The following is a 26,875-nucleotide window of genomic DNA, read 5'->3' on the forward strand; positions in this document are numbered from 1 at the left end:
TATTTCCCCCCCTCACACACACTCTTTCCAGCTGCACTGGCAGCCAAGAGGGCCCGCCCTGTCCTGGGGTGTGTCAGGCACGGCACTGTGTGCAGTGTTGGGCACCACGATATAAGAAGGACATAAAACTATTAGAATGTCCAAAGGAGGGCTATAAAGATGGTGGAGGGTCTAGAGGACAAGATGTATGAGGAGCGGTTGAGGTCCCTTGGTTTGTTCAGCCCAGAGCAGAGCAGACTGAGGGGAGGCCTCATGGTGGCCTGCAGCTCCCTCACGAGGGGAGCGGAGGGGCAGGCGCTGAGCTCTGCTCTCTGGGGACAGCGACAGGACCCGAGGGAATGGCATGGAGCTGGGACAGGGGAGGGTCTGGCTGGCTGTTAGGGAAAGGTTCTTCACCCAAAGGGTGGTCGGGCACTGCAACAGGCTCCCCATGGCACTGGTCACAGTACTGAGCCTGTCAGAGTTCAAGAAGTATTTGGACAATGCTCTGAGACCTAGGGTTTGGTTTTTAGGTGGTCCCGTATGGAGCCACGAGTTGGACTTGACAATCCTTGTGGGTCCCTTCCAACTCAGGATATTCTGTGATTCTATTTACTAGTACGTTTTTCTCCTCTGCACACCCATTTCCCCCAAAACATCATTCTTTCTAGGCCTACTTTTTCTACTTTCCTGCCTTATCACCCCACATCATCTCATTTCATTTATAGTTACAATGCAGACGCTGGAGAAAGGAGATGAAGATTAACATAATTAGCCACTATCAGGTACAAACACAATGGACAGCCTTCTTATTCGGGGTTAATATCCTTGTGAGAAGTGAGCACAGGAATGGAAGGGAAAGGGGCCATTGTGCAGGGCATGCTTCTCTCAGGAAGCTCAGGAACTATCCTTACAACATCATACTGACTGCAGGTAAAAGCCTTCTCTCCTGGTCCATCCTCAGCACTACAAAAGAAAGCAGCTTCTTTGAAATGCTGCCCTTGCTTTCGTACTGGGGCTGGACAAGGGGAACATCTTTGATTCAGCATTCTGCAGCTGGGGATCATTCTTGAATGACCAGGTCAGCCCTCTGCTGCAGAGCTCAAAAACGGAGGCAGAAAGACTCTGAAGGACAGCTGATTCTTTACTGCTCAGTGGGCCCTAAGTAGCAGGGGGAAGATCATTCAGTTGTCACTGCAAAAGATGCTGATTTTCTCCCTCCAAGCTTCCCAAGCTATAGGCTCTGAGAGCAGACTTAGCGAGGCACAGCTGAATACGTTGGCTTGGCTCACCGATGAAGCTGTTCTCTGCAGCTAGAAATTACACTTTGCCCTGCCCTCAGCAAGGAACGAACCTTCTGAAGAAACAGTGGGTTCTTGACCAGAAACAATTCTTATTCGTCTCTGTAGCTCAAATAATAAAAGGTATGATTTTTGAAGTCTAGTGCTTTTACTAGAGCCTCAGCTAAGTGATTTTCAACATTTACAACAGCAGAAACCTGAGCGCACGGTAGTTCAGAATTCAGCTTTATTGAGTAACTTTAATTCAAGTTCCTTCTTATTCTGCTGAAAAAAACCACTAATATCCAAGTGCTACTCAACCACGTACACATTGCCACTTTCCATGCATTTCCAACAAACACAGCTTCAAACACAATTGCACAACTTGCACGGTAATACTCTGAACTTAACCAATCTGAAACCACCTTCCCCACGACAATGTACAAAAACAAAACCTCTCCTAAAACCAACCAGCTACAGAAAATGTGACACTTCCTCAAATACCAACAAAGCATTTGGCGAATTGTGTGTGTGTGTGTTGGGGGGAGATGATTGGCATCTTTCTCTTTGCTTGCAACGTGGCAGCCTGTTATAATTTCCTATTCAAAGTCCAAATATTATCCTTGTTCTCTCTTTCCCTCTCATGTTCTCAGTGCTGGTCCAAGACTGAGATATCTGTACACGAATAGACACCCATCATGAAAGGCTTCCTGCATAAACACTGCCTACAGTCTTTGGCTCTCCTCTCTCCTTAAACACAAGCATAGCACCAAGAGAGCAGACAAAACGAAGAAAGTGAAAGTCATAAGAAAAATATTTGCAATGGAATATGGCCTAATTTGCAATACCTGCATCACAAACACTTAGAGAGAAGTGGCTGTAGAAGTTTCATTGCTTCTCAGCTAAAGCCCAAATTTTAAGAACTGAATTTAGATTTTTGTGCAACAGTCTCAGCCTTCAGAAGCCAGTTCTCAGAAATAACTAGATGTTTCCTGTTCAGTCAGATAAGGATCAGGTGTGTCTGGTAGTGAAAAAATATTCACTTCGTATCGAATAAAGATGAAAACAGGAATAGTAGTGATAGACATCCTTTCTATTCATCCCACTCCCCAGAAAAGTCTATAGTTCTGGCTACCTTGATACAATTCTAAGCAGGTAAACTAAAGAAAAAAAAAAAGAGGAGAGGTATTTGTGCACTGAGAAAAGCAGTTCTTTGGTGAAGTAGTTTACCTCAGTAGCCACAATGGAAATCTATCTACAACTTCAAGAGATGTGGTCTCAATACAAGCTACCGTACCTCACAAAAACCCTTCAAGTCACAAGTAATATGGCTTTCATACAACATCGAATTAACATATGTTTGCATCCCAGGACTCATGATGCAGAGCTAGGCTTTGAAAAAAGGCCAAGCAGTCTGGGAAATAAAGCTCCTCAACTCCAAACAACTACATCACAGCCACTCACTCCTAAGCTATGATGATCAGTGTACCAACTTTTTCAAACCACATTTATGCTTTTGGTAGAGAGTATTGGGGTGAAATAGATAATCACACAAGTTAAATTTTATTAGCCTGATTGGACATGAAATGCCTTGTGCTCCTGTCTTGAGATTTATTGCCAGAGTGACTCTGCGTTTCCACAGTGATTCAAGATTTGCTCTGGAGACAATTATCTGATTGACTCTGAAAGATCTGCTTAATCTATAGTCTTTCCAACTTCTGTTTAATCAGTCTGCTTGCAGTTTGACGTCCTTGAACATTAAATCATCTCAGGATAGCTAAACAACCTTCTCCTCTTGTGCAGATTTCTAATGACAAGTTCTGTTCACCACATTTGTAAGTACTGTGTCTTTACGCTTTCAAATTTTTGTCTAGATACAGGTACCTATTCACAGTAGAACCACAAACAGTGTTGTCTTCCAGAGTGTGATGTGAAGAGACTTTGTGCCAAACTTACCCATCCTATACCATCTCCATTACAAATGAACTGATGCATACTTATGTTTTGAGTGACTGAAGGGGTAACTTCTTGAACAGTGTTCCTTGGGGTGCTGTGTCTGTCCCAGGGCTTCCCCCTCCCTTCAGAAACACTATTCTTGAGAGATAAAAATAATTCTAAATATTTCTCAGCAGTAGGGGATTGAGTAAAAAAGTCTTGAACATAGCAGTAACAAACTAGTGCCCCACAGTACGACTACATCATGAATGCTGTACCCAAGCACTCACCGGTTTGAAACAAAAACTTCTTTATGGCAGCTCATGGAACAAAGAAGCTGCCTTTAGGCTGTTTTCTTTTTTTTTTTTTTCCTTTTTTTTTTTTTTTTTTTTAAATTTTAAACCACATGACCTCTCCAGCTAGAAGTTATTAATCTTGTATAGGTCTTGTCAGGAGTTAAATCAAAAGTAGCATGTAAAGGGGCAAACCCACAAGAAATGAAAAAGCAGCAAAATAGGACTCCTTAGGAAACAGCGTGAAGAACTATCACCGGAGTATACCTCCTCCTTGGCTCCACTGCATAAGAATGATTTACACTTCTCAAGGCTGAGTTTACCATCAAAGAGGATCATATACCACAAACATGCTACAAAAAGGAGTGGTTGAGTAAGTGGCCAGAGGCAACCAGCACGTACTGCTGACAGACAAAGAGTCTGCAGCAGTTAGAAAGGATTCTTATATAGCTGGGAGTTACTTGGGATGAATTAAACTTACAGATGTGGGCAAGAAAGAGCATCACCGCGAATTCCACACATGGAGATCTTTTATCATTTTTATTCTTTGGTACACAATGCTTCTTATCTTTGAGGAATAAATCAAAGAAAAATATTTAAGGGCTACTTATACATCCTTGACTATTTTGTACCCGCACTAAGTAACTGCTGACAGGGGCAAAACGAATTTAGGTCTGTTGAGAACTAGGCATTGCAATCCAGGGGTCAAGTCCAAAAAGGCCTGAACTGTATGGTTCCTGCTAGAGCAAGAGGCAAGAAATGTGAGAAAATTCGGTAGTGTAGTTTGCTTTGTGCAAAGATAACTTATTTAGCAAAGTTAATAAAAAACAAATAAAAAAACCACCACAACCAACCAGGCATAAAACCCAGAGCAGTAGGGAAGCATCTACAGAAGCATCTTCTTGTAGAACGTCACGTGGAAATTAGATACAATGAGGAAAAGATACCACTGCGGTCAGGAGAAGGGGGAATAATTCCTTTCATGCAGAGACGGTTCCCTGCAAATAGCTTTATGGTCAGAAGGAAGACTTAACTATGATGCTGGAGTCTGTTAAAGCAAACAACTTTGCCAAATCAAGAATGGACGTTATTGCCAAGAAGGCTCACAAAGACTGGGAGTGGGAAACAGAGCGTGGATATAGCAAAATAGGTACTACAGAAGTTGACTGTCTCTCATCAAACTGAAGGAAAGGTCTGAAATGGCAAAGATCTGGCAAATGTAAGATGTTGATGTGACTGTACAAAAGGATCCCCACCAAGGCTAGGAAATCCCTCTTGCTTTAGCAGCTTTTAAAAGTGACTTTAAAAAGACCTTTGGCAGCTTTTAAAAGTGACTTTAAAAAGACTTTAAGCTTATTTTTCCCCAGCATAAAGGAGACTAAAATGACTACAGAAGTGAGTTTTTCCAAACAGTGAGGTTCCAACCATTCATTGTCACTGCAACTATGGTCAGAAGCCAGACAAAAAAAAAAAAAAAAAAGAAAGAAAGAAAGAAAAAAAGAAAATCATTACAAAGCAATTTGGAAGTTTCATTCTAGTAATGATCTGCAAGAAAATGAGAGTGTTGATGGGGACCTGCTGGCTTAATGAAAGGTATCTATGAGAATTCTCATTAACCACAACATAGGTAAAGCAGGCAGATTAGAAACCTTTATAGAAGGAAAGGGTAAGAGAATAGTTTCTCTGAAGAGCAGAGAGAATGGAGCCCAGCTGTAGTTAGCTGTCCTTTTACTCTGGGCAACATGGGTTACTTTAATGGTGACTTGTTTTGAAGTTGGCTGTAGGATTTGATTCAGTGTTTTGTTCACTTTGTTCTTTTTCGGGTTCTTATTCCAGTCTTCCTACAGATGCCCTGATCACACTGAATTTTCCCAGCTCTTTTCTCCAGTCCTTTAACAGTGGCCAAATAACTGACTCATTTCTTTGCAAGCTTGGAATGGGGTTTGGTTTGATCTGATGCAAAATGAATGCACAGGGAGCACTAAGGAAGATGGCATGAAGGATGAAGCCATAAGCCAAAGATCAAAACAAGAAGAGGGGAGAAAAAACAGGCATGTCTGACTAAGATGCTATTCTTAGGGAGGATATGATGCGTTACTGAGCACCACACGATGAAAATGCTGGTGCCAAAACTCAGCGTGCATAAATTCTGGTTTATTAACCCTAGTGCCAGGTGCTAGGTTGACAGGGTGCTGTGCCCAGCAGGACCTAGATCAGTCTCCTCCAAGCAAAAATTGCATGTCTGGTGTCAGTGTGCACACAGGACAGGGATGTAATCACTGCATAATTTTCACTTGTCTTCCTTCCCTGTTCACAGCAGACAGACTGTTTTTTTACGAGCTATTCCTATTTTAAATGTAATTAGCTTTGCTACAAGGATGGATCCCAGAACACATCTGAATACAAGAAGTTCTGATAACATCAAATATTGAGTCAGTTTTCAAAGTTATCTCAATTTTTCTGCTCTACACTAACCCGTAATCCAGTATAAAAATTTATTCCAGCAAGCATAGAGAATATGGTGTTTCTGGTGCTAACAAGTACCCACAGGATTTTACTATCCCAGTAAGTTACAGAGTATGTGGGTGTTTAGTTCCAACAACCTTCCTTTACTTTTCTAAAGCAAACAGCATCAACTTCTAGATCCTAGTAATTAAGTCAAATAAAAGAAACATAATTTCAGTGTTCATCAATCATGATCATTCCTAATAATAACACAAGATGATTAACCCAGGAGATGGATTTAAAAAAAGAAGTCCCTGAAGACAATTCTCCAACATTTGTTCAGCTTTACACACACAATCTGGCAGTGTACTTCTACAACCGTATTGAAGTTTTATTTCTCTCCTCATTTTTAAATCTACAGGCTATCAAAGCTATTGGACACCATTATGACAACACGGTGTTTCAGCTAATAAAGCCATAGATCAAAGCAGACTTGCTCAGAACAGGAGGGAAAAAGATAAAAACGTTAATCAAACGATTCCTTCCCCCCCGTCTCCCCTCCCCCAAACAAATGAGCATTGTTTATGGTCTAAAAAATTATCACTGAATCCTACATTATTGCTTAGTCACATAAAGGTTATCCATTACCTAACACTATACACAAAGGCTACCTAGACTTTGCACAAGAAAACAGGGGATGAGGAAAGTGGTAGAATTGATTGAAGTTTGATATGGCTTTGAATTTCAGACAGTCATTGGGGTAGGGTTAAAATGGAAGCCATCTAAGGTGTTTATGAGGAAACTTTAACAAGGTTTCATAACTGTTAATGTAGCTCACCACTAAACCTAAGTGAAGTTTTTCCTGTGCGGTAGAATTTAGGGTTACTTTGCAGCTGCAAAAATCTGTGGCCACAGAAGAGACGGTTACACAGACTTCAGAGAGCAAGGAGGTTCCTCCAGGGAGGACGTGCTGTAGCCTACCATGTGCTAGCCTTTGCAGCTTGGTAGCTCTGTCAGTATACAATCAATCAGTCACTGTCAATAGACAATTTACAAGCTGGTCTAGAATCACTGGATTTTGCTACAAATACCTAACTCTGGTAAATTTTTCTCTGTTAAGTAAGCAGTGACAATCACCCCCAACTTAGACGTGAGAGTACTCTACCACACTGTGTTTTCATTCAGCTTATTTTGAAAGAGCTAGGCTTGCTCTACCACCGAACTCCCCTGCAAAAATTGTACGAACTTCCTTTATTATTAAGGTCTTGAGTCTGCAAGTCAGAAGTGCAACACTATTTAAGTCATTAAAGGGTAGCAAGTTTTAAAACAAGATTTTAATCTGAAGGAAAAACAAAAATAACAACAATGACAAAACAAAACAAACCAACCAACCAAACAAAACCAAAACCAAAGAAACCTTACAAATGGTATTTCAGGCTATATTTTCAATTGATCTGCCCTTGGGGCAGTTTCTGAGCAAGAGGGAATGCTGCTTATTGCTTTGCATTTCCTTAGGGAAAAAAAAAAAATCCTGATCTGCAAGTCATCTGTCCTAGTTCCCGCAAAATAGAATGGAAATTTGGGAAGAAAACACCATGAAATTCCAGCAAAGATCACTCAGTGAGATGCTGTTTGGCATTTATTTTTTAAAAAAATAAGATTTCAAGTCAAGTACATTTTATTTCAAATTTCAGCCAATGAAACATACTCTCTAAGGTTAGGAAAAGATGTGTGTTTTCAAGTGTATGGTTTCTGCAGAGCAGCTACAGAAAATATGTCAGTTTGCTACTAACAAACAAGTAAAATCTCAAGGTTTTAGAGGCATCAGACTTAAAGGCTGCAGAATTACTATTCAAAACTAGGAACATTATTTTCCCTGAAGCTAAATTCCCAGCAGTCACAAGACTGCAGCAGTTGCAGACACGATTTATGACATCCTCTGAATGACCTCTCAAAGCTAAAGACTGATTAAGTGTAAGACACGGAAGGTAGCTCCTATCTGCCCGGATCACATGATGCAGAGTCACAGCACCGTGAGCATTTGCTATTGAGCTAACAAAACTGCTCCTCGGCTTTCTGCTGCATGCAGCACCGCACTGCCATTATGTAACAGAAGCACAATGACATACAGAATATAGCGAGTCCCAACCTGATCTGAATCGCTCCTTTCTTCACCTGCACCTGTTCTTTGCAGCACCAGTTCACAGGTGTATCTGTAATTTTCTAGGACAAAACTGTCATTTGACTTCAGCAGCACTGTCAGTACCAAAGCAAGACGACAGCAGCATCTGAGATTAGAAGTAGCTTGTAAGGAAAAGAAACAACTTGAGCTATTCAGCACATGAATGATTCTATTTTCTCTACTTCTTTCAGAAACAATCAGGCTTGTTCTACAGTTGTCAAAAGCTTTACTGTATTTATCCAGTGCTGCACAGAAAATATTCCCATGGCACACGTATGCATTTATGTAAGGGCGATTCCAACGTACTGAGAAAAAAAGTGTTGTCTCACCCTCAGGAGCTGAAGCAAGCATGAGGTGACATTATAGCTAGGTTGGCCAAGAGTGATTTACGATGGCTGTCGCAGGAAGTACTGTCTGGTGGCTTTAGGCCTGGCTCAAGGGCAAGTATGCAGAGAATCACCCACCAAAATACCCTTCTCTCCAAAGGTTCACTAAAAAGAGCCAGTCCCATTCACAACAAATCAGGGAAAAGTTTAAAAGATGAATGGACGTGATGTCCGATGTCCCAAAGTTTTATACTCCTAGGTAGGATGCAAACATGTTGACTCGAATTCCATCACAGCAAGAAAATTTAGCATAATCTGTTGAGCATCCCCAAACAGCACCACAAAAATTAGCTGTCATAGCTGCTTTACAAACCCATGCTTCCCTTTCTCTTACATGAAGAGTAAGGCAATGAGCAATGTTGGTATCTTAAGCCGCCGTCACCACTAAGCCTCCAAGATTGTATCTTACCAAGATAAATGGGGCCAGTTTGCAGCTCTGAGAACTGTTCCAGACATTTGAGGCCCTCTTCTCTCAGTTACATTGTGTTCCCATTTCAGGAGCTTTCTTCACAGCCACACCATTAGAGATATACAACTTACTTTTTTTTCCTGGTAGCAAAGGGTTGACAGTTTGTGGGTGTGGAGGAAAGATTAGAGACTGCGGCCTCTGAAAATGCTCCAACTCCACACTATCATGGACTGACCCAATTCATCCACTGACTGAGGCTCAAATGGGGTCACAGAAGCAAGTCCCACCTCCTTTAGGAGGTAGGCCCACATTGCAGCTTGAGTGTGGCTTTACTTAGTGACATTTCTCACCACTACTCTTTAAAACGAACAACCTTCTCCCCAACAAAACTTAGCTGTAACAGGCTGGTTTTGCAGCGCCGCTTTTCCATGAGACACCAAAAACTGCTGAAAGAGATTTGGTATGGTTGGAAGGAAATACAGCTTTCCTGAATACAAGGGAGGAAGAGCTAGAGTTGCCTATTCTTCTTGTCAGTCTGGTTTGAATGAGTAGCTACCCACGGTCTACACTGGTGAAAATCAGTGGAAGTTCTCTCCTTGCAGAAACGTTAAAGAATTCCTAAAGGGAGGAAGGGCGAACTAGTCAATATACTTTAATCAAGTTCTTCAAACACAGTTTCCCTCCCTGAAACTGTGACAATGATTTGCAAGACAGACTATGAAAAGTCTGAGTTGACGTCGTACCAATTCACAGAATAACAGCTGTGCAAATGTCTGAGATTAAACTTTTATTTACAGTAGCAATGTTCCTCTACTGGCACATTAAACAAAATCTCCAAGTTCAACAGATGTTTATCAGTTCAAGTTATTTTTAAGAAATACATTAGAAAACAGTTTTAAAGCATTAGGGAAACTGAATGAACCTCCTACATAATCTGGAGGGTTTTCATGGGTACACAAGATCAAAATAAGAGGAAATGTCACTATTTTAGCTGCAGGCCCATGCTAAGTGTCTGTTTACATGTTAAATTATCCTGCAGAGTATGCTTTTCCCCTGTCACACAGCACCCCTGAGGACAGACTGCAGAACCACCTAGGGCAGAGCAAGAAGCTAGAATCTCTTGGTCAAGAATCTTGTTAAACTCCAAAAGGGGAGAACTGAAAATTTCTAAGAAGAATTCTGTATCTCATATGAAGTGGAATGAAAGAACTGCTTTGCCTTCGTATTATTTTGTACTGCTTTGCTGAAAGTCTAGTCCTATTAAAGGATGAGGACAAGGAGGAAGGCTTAAGCTTTTCCTGGCAGACTGGCAAGATGCCCTTTTGCAAGGTCTTTTAGGGTATGGTCTCAGGAATCCTGGCAGAGACGTGAACTTGAAATTAATAATTCTCTTCATTTTCTTCAGACTGAAGTTTTGAGTCAAGACAGGTGATGGCATCGGCCCTGCTGAGTAAAACACCACCCTCCCCTTTTTCATGCACAGAAGTGACCAAGGAAATTAAGTCACTGCAGCAGGGAGAACTACCAGCATCACAGATCTCAGTGGTCCAGATGCCAGGCTGTGGTGCACTTCCCTTCCACTGAGCAATATAAACTAAGTTCTGACAAAAGTAGCTCAACCCAAAGATTTCAAAACAGCCACAAATCAACTAAGCTTACAACTTGTGCTGGAAAAAAAACAGGTCAGTCCCATTCACAAAGAATGTTTCAAAAATATTTTTGTTTAGTCCTTTAGGTCCTTTATGCATCAAAATGCATATGCTATAGTTGTCATTTAGATTTTGAGAACTTCTACAGCAGGATCATTGCTCAGACAGATGCCATTTCATGATTCTGAAACTCGCACACAGGCCTCAGTTTCTCCAAACACGCAGTACGACCACTTCTCTTTTTGAACTGATTTAGAATTAACAGAGTATTTATACACTCGTGACAAAACCCTGCTTTGCTTCCTTGCTAATCTAAATCAGAGCACCGCTGGAGCTTGAGCACTTCTGCGGTTCAAGTCACCTTGAGTTCGGTTAGACGGCACCGAAATATTTGGCTGGCTGTGCCTGGTACTGGATTCAAACACCCTTAAAGACAAAGTATGTTGCTGAACAAGAAAAGCATGTCAAGTTTCACTCTTGTCTTCCTTCCAGTACACCTACCTTCATTTTCAATGTTCTGTCTGTAACAGTTTTGCCACGTACTAATCTTCCACTCAAAACAGAGCTGAATAAACTTTAAAAGTAAAACCGTACATGTAATCAGTGCTGTATATGATGCTTGACCCCCTGCTCTTTTTTGGTGTGAGGGCTCAAAATTTCACTTATGGTAATTAAAAAAAATTTGCAAAGTGGTTACCTTGAGGAAGGAAAAATCCTCTAACAGTTCACACACTGGCAGCAAGATATATTTTTATCTCTCTGAAATTAGACTAGCAAAAGTTTTTCTCCAGGAAACGAACCTCGGTAAGTATGTTGGCCGCTAACCAGACCCACTGCTGTATTTGAATTAGAGGCAGGGCGGCCTGAGCGAGAGCAGCCCTGATGTCAAAGCAGTGCTACCCCTGAGCGCGCAGCTTCCAGGAGGCCCGTTCAGAAAGTTTCCAGCAGGATGACACTCCGACGCTAAGTGCTGACTTGCTGAAACCCAAAATATTCCGCAGGAATGTGCTACTTCAATCAAAACTTTTGAGAGAGGAGAGGCCGGCTCGCCGAGCCAGCCAAGCAGTGCAGTGAGCCGACTGGCTCTCCCCAGCTCCGCGGGGTCACTGGCTTCCCCAGCTGGCTGGCCGCCAGGCTGTTGGGCCCTGCTGTCAGAGAGGCCCTTCAATAATAATAATAAAGTCTTACAAAGTGTTCCGAGAGGCAAACAAAGGCATTTCGAGAAGACAAACAGAATTACTTCAGACACAACCAGCTGCAAGGTTTCTTCAAAAGGAACTGGTGGCATTAGTTGCAAGCCCTCTAAAACTAGTTTGCCTTAAGTCCCAAGCAGCCCTCTCACCCGTGTCTTCTCAGGTCTTTTTAAACATCTTCCAGTGAAAAAAATGCATCAATACCGTAAAAACACAAACTGAACAATAATTGCATTCAAAGCCTAAATTTCGCCAGGTAAGCCTGATCACCTGCTGTTCAGCAGTTGGTATTTATGTAGACCAACCCAACAGCAAGGAGGCCAAGGCAAGTTGCTTCCAAAGCACCGAGCCTTGAGAGAAGGGCTCTCCCTGGCCAAAACACACTGTGGCTCTGTGAGCAGCATCACTGGGGGAGTCATCCCCCAGTGGGCCCTGTGTGCAGCTCACCACTGCAAATTGGAAAGACCTGGTGCCAGGGGCCTCACCGAACACGCTGAAGATGATGAATGGGATTGGCATGGCTATAGAATATTTTAAAAGTGGTTTTCAAAAAACAACCAAAAATCCGGTCGACTACCAAGAAACGCTTTCTCCACAAAACTGGCTTTCAGCAACCTGTGGCTAGCAAGTGCACAGGACCTATTCGGGCTTCTTGGCAACTCAGCAAGTAACAGTATGAAGGGTGTCCTTAATGGCTAAAAAAAAGCAAGACTATGTAAGACAGTAACAGTAAACACCACAATGTTTTTGCGCAATTCAGTTCATTTAAACAGCTATTGTATCAAAATGACTATATACTGGTTCATGGCTGAGCACCACAAGTAGTTCAAGAGATACTTGGAACAAAGTTCCATAGAAAAAAGAAAGAGCTCTTTTTACAGGCCCAACTGAGTAAGCAATGAGATCTCTGTTGGAGGCAAGTCACATGATTTTATAAAGAATAAGGCTAATAAAACGTACTGATTTATTTCTATGAAAATCAGCACAACTTGCAGCATAGAACTGGGACAAATTGGTGACCAGTCCCTTTCAGAAAACACGTGTAAATCAGACAGCTGTGACAGACTGCAGTTCACTGGCCCTTCCTTCTGCCCAAACGCAGTTCAGAAAGCAGTTAGACATTGCCTGTGAGGACTTCTGTAAACAAACAAGCAAAACTTTCTAATCACAACTCAAGAGTCTTACACCATTTTTCTGGGGAAGACTGTATGCCTTAGGCTCGCATTGAAAAGAAAGAATGCTTGTCTTCTCAGAATCACACAATATGTACAGTTTGCTCCCTAACATTTCCTAGAAAGAGCTAATCTTCAAACATTTACAGTATCACGAGGAAACACATCCAAAACAGAATTAGATATATGCACAGTTCAGTCCAACCACCTAAACATCTCACCACTTGCAATTCTAAGGTTCCCTTCAACTCCTTGCAACATAAGATGTTGAGAAAAAAAGCAGGTAAAAGAATAAAAATATTTTTCTTGCTAGACAGAAGTGGGAAACCACCAGTGACCAACACGAACAAATGATGCCTACTTGGCTCTATTTGAGTACGTCCAGCACGAGGCCAAAAAAAAAAACAATAAAAAGTTAGGCATAAAGAGATGCCTTCCATTTGGGAAACTGGTATCGAGAGTTGATAGCAACATTTTTTCTTCTCTCAAGAAAAACTTGTGACGCCTTTCTTATAGCTTACTGATCTCATCCTAGCAAACAGCAAAAATACAGGAAAAATGTATGCATCTAAATATTCATGTGCAATTCTGGGCCTGTAATTACAAAAGCATTTAGTCAAGTTATCAATCTGTTAGTTAATTCTCATTCATTAGCCTCATTAAATGTATCACAATCATACTACAAAGTAACTACTAAGTGGTACACAACGCTGAAGCCATATCCTCAATTTCTACGTGCTGCAGTACCTTAAGTAACCAACTATATACTCTAATTTAAGATTTAGTCCACAACTCCAGGAGCTACCCAACTGCAGTCAAAAGGATTAATGCACACTTCTATTAAGGTTTTATGAGAATGAGACCATAATTCCAGGTAAGTGTGTCTCTCAAACCAATTTCTGCAATTTAGTAGTTTTCTCCTTTCAAGCTTATATAACCACTTCCTAGAACAAGCATCCGAGGCTCTGTATGCTGTAGACACGTTCCTAATTTGACAAATTACATGATTCAGGTAATACCTTGTATTGCATTGTCCACAACTGCTTTTGTCGTGTTGCAAATTATCAAGAGAGTGGCTTCATGGGCCACACAGAGGTTTTTATTTGTGCTCATTTACAGGGGAGTTTTGTGTTTGTTTTTTTTTTTTTGCTTAAGGGACTGTGCAAAAGTAATGAGATGGCCCAAAAGAGCTCCAATTAACAACATACCAGCTGGGAGAGACAATGCAGAGAAAAAAAGGTTGAATATGGCACTGCTGTGATACAAATGAACATCACAAACACCACTGAGAGGTTATGTTATGTGATTGCTGTTTCCTTGAAAAAAAGTAAGTCAGCTGAATGTGCTCATACATACATATAGGAAGCAGCAGGAGCAAAGGATCTCAGTCTGTCAGCTTGTAATTTGTGCACATCCCATCAGCTGGATTACAGCCAGAGCTTGCTCTCTGCCAGCTTGCCACCTTCTGCTCCACCCAAACTGATCCCAAGTGCTTTACTTCTCCCTGACTTGGCTGACTAGCCCGCTTCTCACTTATGCTCAACAGCTCACAGTACACAGAACCCTAAAAACCTACCTTGGAAACTGTTCAGTCCTAATTTAAAAGACAAAAATAAAACAAAATTACCAGAATAAAAAGAAACAAAAACCCTCTGCTAGATAAAGTCAACTTTCTCAAATATACGGTGCAACACCAGGAGAAAAAAAAATATTTATTTTACCTGAGTACTGTGCTTTGAAATGGATTTCACAACTGCAAGTATATGATTTCAAATTATTTTCGCAATTAATGCTGTTCCTGTAACCCTGATGCCTTACTGCTATCCAGACAAATGATAAGATGGGCCCTATCATCCGTCAAGACCTCTCCCAAGACAAAATCCAGTGTAGAATACCATAACAGAAGGGAGACGGAGGTCAAAGACTCCATAACACTATCAGTTATTTAGACATTAACTTAAGTTGGAAGGGACCTCTGGAGGTCTTCTGGTCCAGCCCCTCATTCAAAGCTGGACCAACTTAGACTAAGTTGCTCAGGGCCTTACCCAGTCACTATCTGATAAGGTTGCACAGCCTCTCGGGGCACTTGCTACTGTGTAGGACCATCCTCATTATGAGGACTTTCTACCTTACATTGAATCTGAATTATCGTTGCCGCAACTTGTGACCATTGCCTCTCAGCTTTTTGCTGTGCACTTCCAAAATGAGTATGGCTCCCTCTCAATTTCCTTCTAACCATGTTCTGCTCTCACATAGAGCTGTTAGCCTAAGCCACAGTGCTAGAAAGGTTTGATCCCCAAAGTGGCAAAAGTTCTGTTTGTCTTGCATCATAGGCTGCTTACAAGGAGAGCTTAGTGGTATGGGAACACAAAGCTACCACAGGTCCCATTTGACATTGGGAAAAGTATAAGTAAACCCACAAAAACTGAAGGTTTGAAGACCTATATATCTACCAGTCCTTATGCATATCACGTAAGCAATAGGCAGTTCCTCAGCTCCTTCAAGAAAGGGCCACTTTTTTGACTAAGTTATAAGTACATGGTGCATCAATAACAGTTCTTATAATGTTCCCAGAAGGAGACTTGAATGATCTTTCTGATCACTCAGTGCCATAGATAAGAGGTTGTTTAAGCTACGCATATCTCAAGTGGACACTAACTGGACAAGGACTAGCATATGACCTTGTGATCAGAAACAGAATAAAGCATACTCAGATAAGGATAATTTTACACTTGCAGTACAAGTCAACAGCATAAATTATACTGGCATACGGTGTTAAAAAAAAAAGTTCTTAAAAATTATTTTGAAAAAATTTACTACAAGGCAAAAAAACCCACGCCACTTCTGAGTCCACTGGATTAGTTACCTGAATATCTTACTAAATAATTATTATCACTCTAATGTTTAAAATGAAGAAATTATCAGCTTACTTCTTTCTTACCATTGTAGGTTATCCTTGGTTTTGTCAAACACATCACAAGGTGTAAATCCATTTCATCAGAAGATACAAATTTTGAACATACAGGGCACTTGAATCCTATGAAAAACAAAAACATGTAAGCGTGAGTACACTTGACCATGTAGCAAATATTCACATTTAAGCCAAAACACTATTCTCCGCACATTCAAAGCAAAATAAATAAATAAATAAATAAATAAATCTGGCAGCTTTTCAGTTTTGACCTGACTTTTCTTACATGAATATAATTCTCTTGATTTCAAAAGACCTCAGAATGAACCATTGTTTCTGCAGATGGATCTGTTGCCAAGTGTAAACATGTCACCGCCTCTGGAATGTAAAGTTTCACAACAACTTCAAGAGCAGTTTAAGACAGGAGAAAGAGGATAACATGACTCTACCAAAACAGAAATTAGAAATGTAGGGAGCATGTAATCATTAAAATCTGAACCTGGGCAGGAACTCTGGATTAACAGCATCACTTTTACCAGGAATAGCGTTGAAAATTTAACAAAGGATCTCAGTTTTACACCTCATCAGGCAAGCTGCAGCATCCTTCACCAGTCTGGGGCACCGGGACAACATTAACTCTGGGGTGTCGCCTCACCTACTGAATCACTAATATTTCCTGTAGCACCGAATTTGTTTGACTTCTCTCATCCTAGCCAAGCATGACCTTGTTTAGCTAGTGAGGTCACAGCCTGAGGCAACGGGGGATAAAGAATAATTAAGACAGTCTGGATTGTGATGCAACTGCATAATAGTCCATGACAAAACTACTTAATACTTTAATTTGTCATTACCACATCTTCCAGTTAAGAGGACAAGATTGGTTGGACGAGTTTTAAGATCCACAGAAAAGTCTGAGTAGTAGACTGATTTTGATCTGCTGAGTAATTAACGTGCAAGTGAGAGACAAAAAGCCACCCAACAGGGATCTTGATGTAGAAGAGCTGTTAAGAAGTATGCCTACAGGACAACACAGAGCAAAAATATCTACATAAAAATATTCAAAATCTGTGCTCAATGCCAACTCCTTAGTTGGCACTGTAGGAAAGTAATGACACAGGCGTGTATAAGTGGACATTGCATCTCCAGTATGCACATCCCAGCCTGCTCCCATAATCTTTACTTTGTTGCCCCTTGCTTTTGTACCTCCAACCTCGGGAGCCCACGATGAACTGAGTCAGCCAAGGATATCGAGTGATTCGATGTTGCACTTTCAAGTTACTGATGCCTGAGAATTTTGATCTTTTCTGGTAATTATTATCCAGATGTAGATCAAGCAACCAACCTGAAGCATTAGCACTTGAAGAAATGCACTGAATTTATCAAGGCAAGAGTTGTTGTTTTTTTTTGGTGCAGCTAATAGGAAGCAAGTCAAACCAGGCAACTGGTAGCACACACATGAGGAACTCGGAGCAGCGACTGAACGCGTACTCTGGAAACCACTTCCTGAGATAAAGTACAGCTCTGATTCTTCCCATTTTAGCTACAAGTGCTTCATATCTGCTTGTTCTTGTTTCAGTGTTGCACTTTATTTTAAATATTGCTCCTCTCTCCTTTTTTGCTACCCCTCCCCAAACCCGCATATTTACAAGTAACAGTTACACCCACAGGTTAATAAGCACAAAACAACCAAACATGTATTTTGAAAAACAGGTTGGGAGGATTAATTTACTTGAAGAAGGCTCTGTCAGTGACCCTTCAGCCATTGCTCTCTTTCCCCCAGGCTGCATCTCAACATGACTAAAATCTAAAATCTAAAGTAGTATCTTAGTCCTCCAAACACCCCAAACCACCCAAAGCCGTTTCGTTATGGTTTTCTTCAAAAACTGATCTAAGGGTAAGTTCTCTCTCAGCCTTTATCAGCCAAACGCAGCTGATTACTCTTAACTCTAGTCACAGTCAAAAAACCTACTAATACCCATGCTTTATTCTCATTTATATGCTCCTGCTAGGCACAACTGACAACATATTCTGATGTAAAAAGGCACATAACTTCCTTATATGCTGCAGACCAGTCCTGCCATGCCAGAAGGGAGTGTTTGCATTACAGCAAGTTAGCAATTATGTTCATGGCTAGTTAAGCACTGGGACAGTCATTAACAAGTTGCCTCTGCTTTCTGGACAGAACTCTTCAAGCTATTCCCCAGGGTCACCAACACATCTAATTGGGAGAGACAGGGGGCAGGGAATAAAACACCACTAGTTTTTAGAACCACTTCTAAAGTTAACAGTGGTATTAAAAGGGGACCTATCCCAGGAATGTGGGGAGGGAAAACTTGAATCCAAATAAAACAGTAGGGAGAAATTCTGTATATAGTAATAATAATAGCAGCAGCCCTCATCAGTGCAAGCAAGAAAAGGCTTTTCCTTAAAACCATGCCCAAGGATTGACAGCTATGAAAAATCTTTATTGGTTATCCCACTGGAGTACTCAGCTGAATGTGCTCATACTACCATGTGCCTGTCCTTAAGTCTTGTAAACTGCCCAGATTTTGACAATATAGTACCTTGTGACTTGTAACAGGTAAGCAAATACAAATATCCTCCTGACACAGCAAGTCTGGAAGATGACTGCTATAGCTGTATTCAACATGCAGAACAATACCCCACTTAAACTTAACACTTAACTAAGACTTATGGACCAATTTAGCAGCCAGTGGTAAAGGTTTCTTTGTGGAAAAAGATGTTTTTCCACTGACCAGCATCAGCTGAGTGTCAGAGACTAGCATTACAGCAGAAAAAGTGCCTTGAACTCTCTACACCTGAAACATTTTTCAAAGACAAGTGAAATCCCACTTCTCATTTCTTCCCAGTGTTGTGCTGCAATAACCAGCTCCTGGATTTATCCATCTTCCTCAACAGATGCACGGTGCATGTTTTGTGTGAAGGATGTTAACATTTCCAACTCCTTCAGCAACCCCAAGGAACAAATTATTTTGAATGTAGACGCTATTTTTAAGTGTATTTTAAAAGATAAGTGAAATTCCAACACTGTCGACAATTTGGTGTTTTCCTTACCTCAAATCAGAAGGCAATAGTTTCATGACCCAGTTTACAATTAAGCGCTCTGCAAGAACAAAGACTCTATTGTACCACTGTCCAGTAGGCTAACAACGTCTATAGCCCATGTTTGTTTTTACCACCAGTTTCAAGGAACAATTCTGATAAACTTTAAGAAAGTTTCACATGACTTCGACAATCAGCAACAGGTCAAAAATAACTTGTTCTCTACTTAACTTGTTTCACTGGGTTTCGTGGATAAACACTGTATTTGCAGACATTCAGATGACAAAATAGAAGTAGTCATCAGATGAGGTGGCATCAGGTTAAGTGTCCTGTAAAAATTTCCAAATGCTATCTACAAAAAGATAGCGCAACAGATGACCTATAGTTCTAGACAAAAATGCAACTCTTATGAAGTTGCCAATTTCTCAGCATCCCTTATCCTCATCCAAGATAAGCAACTATCACTTCTGTATGAGGGTCACCACACAGTTGCAAAGCTGTCCTTCCTTCTCACATTGCAGAGAGGACATTGCCTGTGATAAAAAAGCATGAGGCACCTCTCATCCCAACCTCAATCACCTCTCAATCCCAATCTGTAGAGCAGGAAAGAATTGAGCACCAGAACTGAGCAAGCACAGACATCTAGCTGACTTCTGCAAGTGCAGGCTTAAGAGAAACCAGAGACAAATTCTTACAGACTCCCATCATCTAGTTTCACAATCCTGAGTACGATACCAAAAGTAACATACTACTTAAACCAAACCCACAATCCTGGAAAGAAGTGCAGTTACAAGAAAAGAGACAGAACAGAAAGAAACAGAAAGTTATAGTGAAGCGACTTTAAAATTCCAAGATGGCAGAGAAAGTTTGAAATAACGAAACCTGTATAAGTAGCAGGAATTCACTATTCAGAAGTGAATTCTCTCTCTCATTCTCTCTTGAATGTATCACTTTGTTCAGACTGCCATCTTTTGCAAACAAGCCTACAGTTATCCAAGAAATCCTACTGTTTCCCATATCCATGTACAGCATTTGCAACTTTAATCTCTGGCAGGCTTGGAAACCATCCACAGGGACAGGTTGGTGAGTGGCCACTCACATTATCCATCCCAGCTTCAACCTTTTATTGGTATTTTATTGTGGTTGCCTTCCTTTGCAAACAGACTACTTAGCAAAGCAAACAAAATCTCAAATCCATCCAATAAATAATACAAACTCCTGCACCGCTACAATTTTTTGCGAAAACATTTTGGTATTATTCTGGAATACCTTTGCGGTGGTCCTTTTGGTCAACGTTAATGTCAGTAGTACTAATGACAGGAACATCACCAAAAAACAAAATAAAAGTATAATGAAACTTACTGTCCTTTAAAAATAAATATTGAATGCAGTCAAGTTTTTGTATGCTTGTGTTTTCAATTAAGACAGATAAATCCATCTCCGTTTACATTTAAGCAAGTTGTAAGCAACGAGAAAGCTTTACATACACACACTTTTGCAAAATGTATTTGGCAATTAAGAAGCCTGACAAATGTTACTTACACTTGTTCTTCAGCATTCAGAGAAGTAAGTACAGACAATCTGGAAGCACAGCATCCAGTAAATATGACGGTATGCAGGCTGGTATGCAAGAGTATTGTCACAAATAATGCCTGTATAATGATGCTAAAACAGACCTATCAAACAAAATGCCCTTCCCCAACAAACAGGAAAGACCTTACTGAGAAACATGGTTAGAAAGGACATCAAGAGGTAACTGAGTTCATCCCACACAGGGCAACTGGGTAAATGTACTTAGAGGATTTAATCTGGCCTTAAAAATCAACTAGTGAAAGACTTTACAACTATCCTAGCCAACCTGCAATGCTGATCACCCAGTCCTAGAGAGAAAATCTTCCCTTATCTCTAATTCGGCAGCTTTCACTTACAAAAAAAGGTTTATTACTTCTTATGCGTTCAGTGGACATTGAAAACAGTTGGTAACTGTCATTTGCGTAAAAAAAAAAAAAAGCATGCTCACACTAGAAAACGCACCCTTCGTCTTTTTCCACTAGACTGCACAAAACCAGTTACTCTAATCTTTCCTTACAGGCTCTGGTATCTAAAACTTTTATTCCTATAGCTGTCTTCTGGACTCTGTCCAACATTTAAGTATTGGATTGACAAAAATTGGGCAGAGCTTTCAGGCCAAACCTTCAGAAGTCCTAAACAGAAATGCATGGTTACCTATCATATTGTTCTGTTACACCAGGCGTTGAGAGAAGGATATATCCTTTATAGGTGTAGACACACTCACCCTGTGAACAAACCACCAGACTGCTGTCCCATTCCACTCACAACAACCCCTACACCCTCAGGAGAACTGTTACTAGCCACGTCCCATTTTGCAGTGGTACGTTTCATTTCCCCTCACGTTCAGTACCTCTCATTTGTCCTTTTTAACCCATTTTGAACATTTTTCTAATATGTCAAAACTAATGATGAATGCCAGTTTTGCTTCCAGATCTTACAAGTCTGGCACTAGATTCCATTTTTAAAGTGTCTCCCAAGAGGATTAAAAATGAACCCAACGCAGATCACTGCGATACTCCACCTGAATTGCTCTCTTAGAACAGGGATTTTTCTAAACTATTTCTGCATTCACCTAATTTTTTTTTTTTTAATCTAGACTATATTCTCTAAGTCTGCTGATGCAAATATCAAACAAATAGCATCAACGTTTTCTGTTTATGTACAATGCATCTGCTTCTTCAACTTCTTCCTTTTATATTCAACTCTGTAAAGGACTATGAAGCGAGATTGTAAGAACAGCAGAAAAATAGATGGAAAGAATTCAGATTTTTGCTGAAGTAACAGTCTTGGTCAAGTTAAATTTTTGTCACACTCTTCTTCTGTAATCTAATTTGTAACGCTTAAAGAAAAAAAAAAAAAGAGCTCCAGTCAAGACGACATGTCAGAGTTATTTGGCCACAAAATTCCCTCTTCTCTTCTCCTCAGCCAGCTGAAATGGAAAGACAGAATGAGTAATTCCTTAAACAAAAACCATGAAGCTTTGTACATGAAAGCACATTGCTTTACCAAAGCTAACATCTTACCTGGCAACTTTACCCTTACCATCAAAGGGAATAAGATTAATTCATACTAATTTAAGAACAGAGAATTGGCATTTTTTAACTGTCTTCAAGAAGTTAGAATGTTTATAAAATAAAGAGAAGAAGAAAAAGTATTACCAGTTCCCAAGGAACCCTCTAAATGAAAATTTCTGAATGCTGTAGCTCCCAATACAAGTGGCTACTTGGAGACAGTTTGTCATTTTATGTAGAGACTTGTTTTTATTATGGGAGAAAAGATACATCTAGTTGTTTGGCTTTCATCCTTCCTTACACTGTCAGTGGCCTGAGCTGAGAAAACCCAGCACCATCGGGAAAGACCTCTGGAGATGAAAATAAATAAAGATGTACCTCCTTCAATTTGAGAGAGAATAGGAAATCATATACTAACAAAGACAACAACACAAAAATACCGAACTCTGTCATTTTACACAACTTGACCAGATTAAGCATAAACAGTTTCTTCTTCTCAGTACTTGATTTTGCGCTCCTAAACTATAGTGGTTTCTTCATCCCTTTTGTGCCATAAAACTGAAATAAATACACTTGTGAATTCCTTGATGAGAACAAGGGATCTTCTCTTATATATATATATATATATATATATATATATATATATTTTATTTAAAGCTCACAGAGCACTCACAGGAAAGAGAAGAATAAATGAAATAGAGAAAAAAAATAAGACTGAAATTTATTTCAGTTAAGGATAAACTCATGGGAGACCGTAGAATAATTTGAGAAGATGTGTTTGGATAATACTTCCTTCACCTCCTAAGCAAAAGCTGAAGAAAGACAATCTCACTACATAACTTCTTTAACTCCCTTCATCTTGTTAACTGGGTGAGATCTTCAATAGCAATCACTGAAAAATAACACAGTACAGAACGAAGAGCAGGAATTGAACAAGACATTTTCTTATTCATGAGTAAAGCCTTTATCAACTGCACAACTTCAGGTGTCTAATACCAATGTAAAACACATGATAATGACTATAATCGACAGCTGTGCACTTTTAGAAACTGAAGAGCAATAAATACAGCCATGAAAGTAGAGGTGGGGGGAAAGCCCCGTGCTAAAATACCTTGAAAACCAGAAGATAAGACTGCAGGTGGGAGAGACTTGTAGAAAGGGTGATTTTCTCTCTTAATACAAAAATAAGAACAGCTGTTACTAGAGTAACAGCTTTTCAGGAGCGATATTTTAGATCAAAGCTAGTACGAAGCACAAGTAGAAAAGACCTTCTTAGCTCCACTTGTGTGTAGGGGGTGTGTGGTCGGGTGTTATCCTCCCAGCCCACCATCTGTAGGGATCTGTAGTCAACGTAGATGACAGACTGCTCAAACCTCCTTCATCTGAACTCCCCCTGAGTCTATGCATTTTCAAATTTACAAGCACAGTGACATGACCAATTTTTAAAGTGACTTTTACGGTATCAGTTGTCTATTTAACTTATTATTAATTGCTTTTCAGACCTGTCAATTTCCCTACCACAGATCCATACCACAAGTTTCTCAGTGGAATAGAAGCAGCTTAAGAAATACAAGCATGAGCATAAACTTGCGTTGGGAGTTGCTTTCAGTAGATCTAAAGGTAAGAGCAAGCCTCAGCTGTCTTGGGGAAAAAAAAAAAAAAAAAAAAGGAAAAAAGGCTCCACATGGACCCTAGATACAAATGATTTTAAAAAATTTAGCCTCCTGTGTATGATGAATGCTAGAAATCATAGAAATCATGCCAGAAAGCATGGTCAATGATTTTGGGCACAAATGTATTTAATTTGCACATTGTAGGCAGGATTAACTTGGCAAAAAAGCTTAGTTTTTCCATTACCAAATGATGCCAAATAACTCACTGCAAGTCAGCTTGGAGGTCTGAAAACTTCATGCAAATGAAATGACTTCAAACTCTTACTTGGTAGATATTACATATTCCTATAATTTTTTCCTACCTTACCTACCACAGTTTAAGTGCAGAGTATTTTTTTTTCCTCATTCCTATCCTCTCCTAAACCTAGGTGTTTGGGGTTTTTGTTTGTTTTCTTCCTTCATTTTCCTACGCCCTCACTTTTCTCTCGTTCCCTGGAGCCATATTTTCCTCAAACACCCGAAAAAGAAGGTCTCTTCCCATTCATCGCTTCACAATGGGAGGTGGAGGAGATAGGCAGGATAACAGTGTCCCACTGTTCTACTGAAGTAGGCTCTTCTGGAGTGACTGAGTAATTTGGCAAGACAGCTACTTATTCTTATGTAGAGGGAATCAGTTTGTTTACACCACCACCACCATTCTCCACAGTGTCCATAAAGTCAGTACTTTGACAAATCCAGCAGAATTAAAGAAAATGCTTTCAACAGAAATCACATAACTTAAAAGGAAGTATAGGAAGAGCTGCTCCAAGATCAGAAGAAAGAATGAAGTCCTACTTTTTGAAAATGCACAGACATAAATATCTTGAAAACTCACATTGTACAATGCAACAAATCTGACTTAAAATTACATGAAGCATGATAGTAAGAGAGGGGAGGGTGGCTGTATCATGCTGAGAGTATATTTAATGAGAGCTAAAAGGAAAGAGGTGTGATGAGAAAATGGCTGAATAATGGTTGACAAGGATGACTAAACCGAACACGTGAAGACAGAGCACCTTGTCAGACGCAGAGAAGTCTTCTGAGCAAACTAGCCAAAATGCATTTAAGGTCTTATGAAAAAAAGAAATGGGAGAGACAAAGTAAACACTGCACTTGAAACGCAGCAGACGGGAACAAGGGAGCAAGCCCCAGGAGAAGGCAGCATCTTAGAAGACAGCACAGATATGGATGCTGCTTGACAGCATGCAGAAGACAAAGTCTCTTGGAGAATCTGAAAACTAGTATTCTACTACACAAACAAGGCGATAATGGAGACCTGAGAAAGCACAGCATTTACAGACAACTGGTCTGCTGTCTACAAAGTTTTTACCAAAGTAAGTGAGGGTAAAAGGAAAAAAAAAATGTCCTCACTAAGGCAAAACTTTGTAAGGTCTGGTTTAGTTGAAATACTTACCAGTAACCTACTTGTTCCTGCAGAAATAGAGGTAGCAGTGACAAAGAAAAAAGGGGAAAACCAATCAATGACAAAAAAAGTCAGTACAAAGTATTAAAGAGTACAACTGGGAAGAATATATGTAAATAAAAAGTTAAATTATTATATGGGATGTTCTCAGGAGTTTCTATATTAACTTTTTAAAAGATGTCTTATTTTAACAGCATCATTAAATTATATATCTGAAGTAGTTACGGTTGCATTTATCATTCAGTGTATCAGAGTTAAACGTAATAAAAGCTCAGTTTCAAGAGTCAAGGATAATCATTTCACAGCACACTTGTTTTCTCATTCTTTTCATCCCATTTTTTAATCATACATACAAGAATTTTTATTAAATAGCACAACAGCAGACTTTTCTTTATTATTATATTCTTTATTTTCCCTCTTGAGCTCTCAAAATAGCAGTCCTCCACAAAAGGCACCATTTTCTTAAATCTGCAGGGAAACTAACCTATGGATATTCATTGACTTGAAACCAGTGAAAGTCAAGCATGTTTGCTTTTGTTTTTTCCAAACAGGATAAAGGTATGATTTACTAATGAGGACTGAACTTAGTAGAAAGGCCTGGGCTGAAAAAAATCATTCACCTTCAGCACAAAGGAATTTTGCTTTAGGAATAGCTTACTAAAAGTGTTGATATCTTCACTTATCATAAAGCTGCCTTCTGGGTTCTAAATGGAAAATTCAGCTTGGAGAAGTTCACTCTTCATTGACTGCTTTAGTCTTCCAACTTGGAAAATATGTACCTTAGTATACAAACAATTACAGAAACTAGGATGTAGGTTTATAAGGAGACAGATTTTTAACAGAATCATTAAAAAGAATCTTTCAAAATAGGGAGAAGACCAAGGGTTAGGAAAAGCCATAATTTCAGAAAGGTGTATATTGGAATTAGATTGTTAAATCTGTCAGGATTAACATCATTTAACTGTTAAACATGAATTCTGAACAAATTTTAATAAAATGAGAGCAGGTTCTTAAATTGGAATGATATTTTATTTAAGTTTTATAATTACTAATTCTGTAAAAGCTCTTATTTCTAAGACAGAACCGTTTAATAATATCTGGGGAAATAGCAAAGTGAAGAAAGCATGCAAAATGACTAATAGGAGCAACAGTAGAGAGGATACATAACTGCTTCAGAAAAAGACAGAACTGAACCCATAAACAAATAATTCCCCTAACCAAGTTTTCTCAACTGCTGTCTGTAAAAGCTAAGGAAAATCAAGCTGGTGACTTGCATGCTGTAAACATGTCAGTCATGACAGATCTGCCTACATTTCCAGTTTTTTACCTTCAAGAGAGTACATAACTGCAATATTCTGCAAAATCTTACTCACGGAACATCCATGAATTGCAAGCCAACCTTAAAATCCCATGTCACATCACTCCTACCTCAGCAACCAAGTCAGCAATGTAATTCTCACACTTTTTACGTGAAAGATACTGCTGTTTGAACAAACTCTTAAGAAATATTTTGTGCATTACTTGAACTTCAAATGATCATTGTAGAGAATGCTACTGATTATTTTCTGTTTTTCTTGAGTTATAACTGCTGCATTGGTCTATCAGTCAAAATCATCTGTTCAGAAATTCGCTCACAGATACTTACTTTAAACAGCTACCCTTAGAGCAGAAACATCTCGTTTACATTAACCAGATCATGCTGAGGAGGTACACGTATTCATGCATGCACACACACACACAATAGACTGTAATTGGAACAAATTAATTCAAATGACAGATGTTTTGACTTTTCAGCAGTTTAAATAATGACATATTAACTT

The 26,875-nt window shown here is 39.8% G+C and overlaps 1 protein-coding gene across 1 annotated transcript in view; it reads right to left on the reverse strand.

Moving 5' to 3' along the window:
• ZNRF2 (zinc and ring finger 2) overlaps positions 1–26,875 on the reverse strand; it is a 55,812-nt gene that overhangs the window by 9,587 nt on the left and 19,350 nt on the right. The window contains exon 2 of the mRNA XM_040548388.1: positions 15,865–15,960. Within this exon, the coding sequence (XP_040404322.1) occupies positions 15,865–15,960 (96 nt within the window). The remainder of the gene's footprint in view (positions 1–15,864; positions 15,961–26,875) is intronic.

Source organism: Cygnus olor, chromosome 2 (genome assembly GCF_009769625.2).
Source record: "Cygnus olor isolate bCygOlo1 chromosome 2, bCygOlo1.pri.v2, whole genome shotgun sequence".
NCBI lineage: Eukaryota > Metazoa > Chordata > Aves > Anseriformes > Anatidae > Cygnus > Cygnus olor.